This window comes from Neopsephotus bourkii, unplaced genomic scaffold, assembly GCF_033783945.1.
Source record: "Neopsephotus bourkii isolate Nb327-2 ecotype Australia unplaced genomic scaffold, CSIRO-AGI_Nbou_v1 NB_659, whole genome shotgun sequence".
NCBI lineage: Eukaryota > Metazoa > Chordata > Aves > Psittaciformes > Psittacidae > Neopsephotus > Neopsephotus bourkii.
This window is the reverse complement of record NW_026901158.1, coordinates 1510869-1519137: the sequence shown is the minus strand read 5'-3', so window position 1 is coordinate 1519137 and position 8269 is coordinate 1510869. Positions and strand designations below refer to the sequence as shown.

Here is an 8269-nt window from a genome sequence, read left to right as displayed (position 1 = left end):
TGAGTCCAATGATTTCGGGGAAGAGGGTAGCCATCAGTTTTACCAATTTGTTTTTAAACAGTTCTTCAAAGAACACAGGGAAAAGAGCAATATTCCATCGTAAGGAAAAACAAAACCAGAATCAAACACTTTTGGCCAGCTTCTGGCTTCTGTAAACAAACTCACTTGACTGCCTGCAGAGGAACAGTCTGATGTCTTTGATCAAGACCAGTAAAACTGAGCTTAATGCTTAACTCCCTTCTTGAGCTGTTAGCAAGGGTCCCCAGTGACTCTACTCTCACTGCTGCAGAGGCAGGAGAATGCTTTCTGTAACTGCAGAGATACTGCCATTTCAGACTGTACTCTGCTGGGTACCCTCTCCTGGGTACGACAGCCCCATCTCACCATACTCCATGGGACAGAAGTACCTCTGCAAGAAAACTGGAACTAATCAATTCACGGGAAAGCAGAACCAAATGCCAAGATCTGGATGTTAAGGACCGGTGCAATGGGTTCCCCTTAATCACCTAAAATGAGAACATATTTGCCATGACAGGGAATTTCAAGAGCACATGATGCCAAGCTCTGCTCCCATCACTCCCGTGGATTTGTTCTGTTAGGGTAAGACTCAATTACTCAGCATTAACTGCCTGAAAAGGACAAAGCCATCCAAAGCTATAGAATTACATTAAAGTGAACAGAACAGCACAGTGGGTCAGATACACATCTTGCACAAATCAAAACAGGAAAAAAACAAACCCCTACACCGTTGAATTTAGCCCCATATTCTTAGCTAGGAATATGCAAACTGCAGATTACATAGAGAAAGGATAACACTGGTCAAGTGGGATGCATGGTACATGCCTGAGACATTAAGGAACATTCTTAGAAAAAGGGGGAAGCTGGATCAAGAGCATGGGGTGCACAATTATCTGGCTTCTGTCCTCCAGATAAATCCCTGCCTTTTCCACACCCACAGGAATACAGGCACAGCAGCATGAGGCTCCTCTGAACTAGAGACACTTATATTAACTTACACTGTGCAAAGAAAAACCACCCCATTGAGTGTTGCACTTTGATCACCGAAATGGCACCTCAGCCCTCAAAAAGATACAAACTGCAGAGACAAGGGGGTTAATTCAGCCATAAAGAGTAGCACTGCTAAATAAATTAATCTATATAAAAAAAGGAGAGAGGCTATCGACAGGTTTGGGGGTAGAAGAAAAGTCACCTTCTGAGCCCACATGCGCTTGTTTTATTTACATATCCACAAATACCATGAAACACCATCCCAGCCCCCCCACTAGCAGCATGGTCACATGAATCCCATAGATGAGCAGTTCATTCATGAGGCTGAAGTCTACACGCCTTCGCCCCAGTAAGAGGAGGATGATGGAGAGTTTGTACTGGAAACGCAGAAAGATCCGGATGCCAAGGTACTGAAGGCAAAACAAGATAGAGAGTGCCACCCAGAGGATGGAGGTAAACAGGCTGCAGCTGAAGTACAGCAGGAAACGGATGAATCCATACATCCATCGGGATTTGAGATAGATGTCGAAATTGTTGTACTTGGTACGCACCAAGTGAGTGGTCCTCACCGGGCCACAGGCCGAGTGCAGGCAGGTCGTGTGGGGGCCGTGGAACGAGCGGACCCGGCGGGGAATGGGGATTACCGGCATCAGGCACCCCACCGGTCACCGAGTCCCAGGGCAGGATTTACAGGGCACATATCAAATATTATCCATGAACATGGGAGAGCTCCAACAGCCCGGGAACGCTAACTCTTTGCTGAGTTTCCAGGAGGGAAGAGACCTGCAGGAAGGCAGAGAAGGAAAACACATTTAAGTAACCCAGCAGGAGGAGAGCAGCGCAGCAGATACTCCAGGCTCAGCCGTGACTTACAACTGCTTTGCAAAACTCTGCAACTTCACTTTGCTTCTTTGGTTACTGTTTACCAGCCATACAGAGATACAAGTCATGGTCACCAAGTGAGACTGCACACAGCTCCATAGTCACATGCAGTGTCAGCACTAGTTGTAACCTGTTAGAAGCTTCACAGTGTTACCGTAGGAAAGGGAACAACTTTGTTCTGGAATAACTCACAGATCCTTCTTAGCCAGAGAGCTACTGCAGCAGTCCACCCATGCGAGTAGTAATATTAATGGAATAATGTGATATTAATTCATGTTTCTTTGAAAGGAGAATACCAGTCTTCCAGGTACTCCTGCAAGTGAATTCCACCGCCCAGCCCCAGCAGTGAGTTTAGATTTCGGCTCATTTCTAAACTTGGCAAAGCTTCACCAAATAAACAAACTGAAAAGAATGGCAGGTCCTGCAGGAACAATGAGGCAATCGTGTTTTTCACACTCCGCAGGATGTACCTCCCCTTGCTCTCCCTGTCCCTGCCTCCCATGGCAAACAGCCTTTCAAAGACAGCCACTGGTTTCTTTCTCCCTTTGGGACCTGCAGAGATAAGTGAAATATCTTGATCTTCTGGAGTGTTTAGGATTTCTAATCTTAACATCCTTCCACACACCCATTGTTGTTGTGTGAGTGATGAGCAGCAGCCCCTTAGCTGCTCTCTGCTTCACCCCAGGCTCACAATGTGCCAAATTCCGGGAATTATACAATGACAATGCACTCATCAGATAACGCTGAAAACAACAGGGACTTCCCCGGCCTCCTCGCACACCCAGGCTGCAGAGCTGGGCAGATCTTGCCTTTGTTGAACTAGAAATCCTGTTACACTTCCAATTAAAACTAATATGAAAGGCACTTCAAGAAGTTTTTACTTTGCTACTAACAAACCTCATCACAGAGTAAATGATGAGGCTGCAGGAAGCTGCACTTTGACAGCAAACCCCTCTTCTGATACAATGTGCACCACTGTCTAAGTCTTCACTGCTTCCTGCCTCAAATTCCCTGCAAATGGGAATTGCAGCTCTGCTCTCTGTGTGGCCCCAGGTTCCAACTCCTTTCTGCAAGGAATCAGCAGGCAACCTGCTGGCTCTGCATGAATCAGGGGTGAATAAAAAAGGAGCCTGGATTAACTTATGATTAAGGAATTTAGGAAATTGAGGTCTGTTCTCAGCTCTCAAAGGCACCCTCGTAATTTTAAGTGCTGCTTGGCCATAATTTCCTGCCTGCAGAAAGGAAATACCATCAGCTCGGAAGTGCATTACAAGAATGTATTTTGCAAGACATATAATTTGGTCAGATACTAAACCAACACTATTTAAAATCAACACAGTTTTGTGCCTGGAGCCTGCAACCAAACATTTCCCACATGCTCTACATATACTGCTCTGTGTTTGTTTTCAAAGGTATTTTTTGAGGACTAAATTAGCAAGAGAGGTTAAAATTCATACTCTGGACTCAGAACATGTAATTTCTGTTGATGCAGCCTCCTTCCAACCTCTTTTCCAGGCCACAAAGGGCAGTGACCAATTCCAGCAAACTCTTACACAGCTCCTGAACCCTGAAGGTCCCTGAAAGCCATGGGAAATCAGAGCACCCACTAGCAGAGCACTCAGCACCACTGTGCCTGTGTGAGGAGCCAAACCCTGCCCACCTCAGGTGCAGTTTGTGGGGGTGAACTCAGTACCTTGGCTTCATGTCTGAGCCCTGCTTTGGAAGAGTTTTCATCCTGATAAAACCTTCAGTAGATGAACCCAAGAGAAGCCCTTGAACAGCTCAGCTGTGGAGAGTTACTGTTGGGAACAGCAGCAGCTTGTTCCCATGTACTCTGCCCACCAAATAAGCAACAAGCCTTTGGCAGGTTCATGCTCTTCAGACAAACTCCAGTACCAACACTGGGACAGCCACGAGCAGAGGGACATGGTCAGAATAAAATAAACTCTCTGAAATATTACATTTTAAGGGTGCTGCAGCCACTCAGCAGGAGGTCAGGAATCCACTGCCGGTCCTGAGGCCACTTAATTCTTGTGCCAAGACAAGTGAGGTTTTCCTGGGAGACCTGGCCTTCTAGGAAGAGGGAAACAAACTGCTAAGGTGCTTCAGAGACTCACAACACTCTACATATGAGTTGATCTAGAAGATAAAACAAGAGAGTGAGTTTCAATTTGCTTGTTCTGTGTGTTAGGAAGTTCAGAATGACAAGATCCCTCCCCAAACACGAATTGTTAATCCCATAAAGATTCCCAGAGGAATCCCACACGTCTTACAACTTGCTGAGACGTGCCAGCGAGAATCACCCAGCTTCTACTCAATGCCAGATAAAGACAGGAAAATCACAAAATACTCTTGTCAGTCCCCTTCTCCTACCACAGAGCCATCAACATCCATCTAGGGTGTAGGAAACACGATGCAGAGCACCCACTGCCAGCATCTTCCAAATAGAATATGGAAAAGCAGCCCTCCCCCCCAGCTGTACTTTGGCACACAATGCTTAGATACAGATCTGGACACCCAGTTCCTCACAATCATCTTTTTAGGGGCCCTTTTGTTTTAAAGCACCTTGCTGTGGGGTTGGAAAGCTGCATCAGGCTCTTCTGGATGTCATCCTACAGCTCAAAGGATGTCAGCTCTAAGGCCCAAGCAATCCATGTCAGCCATGCTGCAGTCACCCAAAGCATCACATTGACAACGGCCTCATCAGGAGGTTCTGTATCTGAGGAATTATTCACTTGGGTGAGTGTTCACTTCCTCTCCTTCAAAATGGAGTGGCTAAGGAGGAAGCTATGGAAACACAGCCCCACTTCCCTTCATCTATCTCACATTCAGACAGGTCTGCTGTTACCCGGGTACTTCGTGGAGGAGGAGGAATGATGGAAGGGCCTCCATGGTCACAAACAGGACCATCAGTCAGGTCCCACGGGACCCAAGTGTTCCAGGAGCCCAAGGAGGTTAGGGGCAATGACAAATAAAGGTTAGTGCTGATAACAGAAAGCAGGGAGCGCCGGAAGGAGGGGAAGTTCCAACTCCTCCTACATCCTACCAGATCCTAAATTAAACCGCATCGACTTCGGAAAAGAACCGGAGGCAGGAAGCACAGCCCGGACTTCCCGGTGGCCGGCGAGGTCGCAGGCCCGGCTCAGACACCGCGGAGCCCCGCTGAGCGGGCGGGCGGGCGGGCAGCGACAGCCCCCACGGCCCCCGGGCCCTGCCAACCGCCACCTCCGGAAACCGGGGCCTCGCAGCGGTACCGGCAGGCGCAGGCCCCTCGCCCGCCCCCACCCCGCGGACCGCGCTGCCACGCGAGGCCCGGAAGGAGACCTCGCGCTGCCGCCCCGCCCGGGCCCAGCGCACCTGCCCCTCCCGCTGCGGGCCCCAGCGCAGACCGGGTGTTGAGGCAGGGCGAGGGCGGTTCCCGGGCCGCCGCCGCCGCCGCGTCCTCCCCGTTGGCAGCCCCGGGACGCTGCCCCGCACTCACCGTCCTGCCCATGGCCTCCCGCCGTGCGGCGGCCGCCCAGGCCAGGCGCCCCGGGCCCGGGCTGGTGGAAGGCCCGGGCCTACGGGCGAGCGCCGCAATGCGCATGTGCGGGGGGGGCAGCGGCGCGCCGGTTCCGGCCGGTGGCGGCGGCGGCGGCGGTCAAGGAGCGGCCGCGGAGGCGCGCGGCGATGGCGTCATCGCGCCGCACCGCCCACGCCGGCCGGAAGCGGGAGGGCGCTGCGTTGCCCGGGTAACGCGGCTGGGTGCGAGGGGCGAGGCCTGCGGCGGGGCTCATGGCGGCCGGGCCGGGGACGGGGAGCCTGCAGGGGCCAGCTCGGCTCCGGCACCCGGGGCAGTTGCACGTTAGAGGAGTCCGCGTCCCGGGAGAGCCCGTGGTGCTTCTCACCCCGCTGGAGGAGCTCGAACGCTCTTAGGCGGTACCATCCCAAACGCACAGGCCCCGGTGTTTGGGGGGGGGGCAGCAGGAGCCAAAAGGTTCCTACGAAACAAACAGGTGGAGGAATATTGAAAAGCAAAATAAAGAGGAGGAAAAGAAGCGTCCTCCCTGCTGTTTTCCGTTGAATTGAGTTAGGAATGGCTTTCCATCCTGGTAAGAACACAGGAGTGTCTCGTTGGCTCGCTGTCCAGGCACTGTTGTGTGGAATAACATTAAATAATCATAACTGGGTCCATCCGGCAGTGCTGAGACCCGCGGCGCTGCCCACCCGTGTCCGTGCTGAGCAGTTCTACCCAGCAGGTACAATGCAGGGCCTGAGGTGCAGGGCATGCATCAAAGGGAGATGACAGGCAAGGTAACAAGTGCTGCTGGGCTCCCAGCAAATTGCTGTTGTGTGTCTCCCACGCAGCGGCTGGTGGGAGGGAGAAGGGAGGCGAAGCCGGTGTGGTTTCTCAACAGCCTGAAATGGAACATCTGTTCAGTGACTAAGATAAGCAGGAGAGCCACGTTCCACTTGTCCCTCTGCCATTGCCTGGGGCCAGAGCCACAGCCCAGGGCTGGGAATTTCAGCCCAAGGAACACGATGATGAAAGGACTTTGGCTTTCCAGCTTTGCCTTTGTCGGAGAGTGACAGGGATGCTGTAATTCTGCAAAGGGGGGTGCTGGCATCCTGCAGGATCCCCTTGGGGTAGGAAAGGTCCTTCCTGTCCTCCAAAAACACCCAGGCAGCTCCAGTGAGCAGCCCCACAACCTAAACATGTGCAAGGGTGTGATGCAGCACCATCCGTGTCAAAACTGACTTGTTTGGTCTCTTAGGTCAGCAGGACAAAAAAGCAAGGTGGGTGAAACCTTCTGCCCCCTTTCCTGCTTTAAATGCACAGGTACCTTCCCAAAGAACAACCTGTCCTCAGGCCAGGCATGAAGTAAAGCTTTGACATTCACAGAGGTAAGGTCCTGAAGGCGTGCTCAGCCCGCAAGGAGCCCGCCCACAGCACCCGGCAGCGCTTGGGGCTGTATTTCTTCCCTGTGCTAATTTTACTAAAGACACAACTCATATTCCCGTTGATTGAACAGTTTTGTGGTGACAGCGGGGAAGATTTGTGAGGAAACTTATCATCAACCCAGAGAGTGGCCATTAGTCCCAGTCACAGCGCCCAGCCAGAGCTGATGTATTTTATGGCAGGCTCCGAAGACAAACATACACATTTATATGTCACTTGTTGCACTATAAATTCTAACTTGTACTTCTTTCAAAACTTTTAATGAATTGTATACATTTCTGAAGATTTATAGCGTGAAGCCAACGGCTCAAAATATTACTTTCAACATATTTGTCACTTTGGCAACAGAACAAAACAAATCGGGAAGATATTGCGTTTAGGAATAAATCATGAATATATGCATCTTAAAAGAGTTTGTTTTGGTCATTAATAGTTGATGGGCCCCCCCAGTGCAGGATTTCAAGTTAAATTATGCAAAATCAAAACCAAACCTTATAATACTTAATCAAACATGCATAAAACTGTCAGGGCCAAATAAATTCTCTCAATTAACTTGCTTCAGATTGTGATTGCATTTACTAATTTAATCAACACCAGAATAATTTGGAGCCTGGGTAATGATGAATTACTGTGGTGCGGCACATGAGGGGCCGCTGAGGCACGTGCTGAGACGGGGACGTGAGACACGCTCTCAAGGCTGAGGGCAAGAAAATAACAGCTGAGTTGTTACCGTTGGTTTATAATAGAAACATCTTCTTATTCCCATTTTGGGGGGGGAATTTTGTCCAGTGATGGTTTTAAATGCCCGTCATTGCTAGACCTGCTCTGGATGAAAGACTTGAGTCAATCTCATTTCCATCTGAGCTGAGTGAGGAACTCAAACTGACGCAGACATTCTCTCCACATTTTGAACTCATTTTGTGACTGTGATCTTTGCTCTGAGCACAGGGATCTGTGACTTCCAGCCCTGCTTTCTGGCACCGACTCAGGCTTTAGCCTGGGTCAAGTCATTTAGGCTAGAGCTGGAGTAACAACCCTGTAATACTGAGATGTCCTTTCGCTCAATCCTTTTGCACTCTGAATGGATCTGCACTTACAAGAAAATGGGTCTGACCCCTGTCTGGAAAAAGCTTTCAATACTATTACTTACGGAGAGCTAAACATCTCCATTTTGCAAGCATAAGCAAGGTTTTATGGGAAGGTTCTCATTTACAGGTCCATGTGAAGGAGGCTGTAAGGTATTCAACGGCATCAAATACCTGCACCTCTGGAAATCACACCCTTAGCTGCTCTTTAACCTTTCCACACCTGTTCCACAAAAAAATAACTGTGTCCCTATAGCTGCTGCAGGACTGATGTCAGCACTGCAAAACTCTCCCTTTTTCTCTCTCTCACTGCAAAACAGACTTCCCACAGGCTGGCTGGCCATTTTTGTCACTG

The 8269-nt window shown here is 50.1% G+C and overlaps 1 protein-coding gene across 8 annotated transcripts in view; it reads right to left on the bottom strand.

Annotated features, from left to right (window-relative positions):
- Nucleotides 1-1211: 1211 nt before the first annotated feature.
- Nucleotides 1212-8269, bottom strand: part of TMEM250 (transmembrane protein 250) — a 49455-nt gene continuing 42397 nt past the window's right edge. Inside the window, exons 1-4 of one of the 8 annotated variants that reach the window (XM_061352473.1) lie at nucleotides 5372-5543; nucleotides 3852-4029; nucleotides 2361-2442; nucleotides 1212-1791 (exon numbers count right to left, since the gene is read on the bottom strand). In XM_061352473.1, coding sequence (XP_061208457.1) covers nucleotides 1239-1658 — 420 coding nt within the window. In that variant the 5' untranslated portion in view covers nucleotides 1659-1791; nucleotides 2361-2442; nucleotides 3852-4029; nucleotides 5372-5543 and the 3' untranslated portion in view covers nucleotides 1212-1238. The other 7 variants (XM_061352475.1, XM_061352471.1, XM_061352474.1 and 4 more) reach the window with 7 other exon arrangements.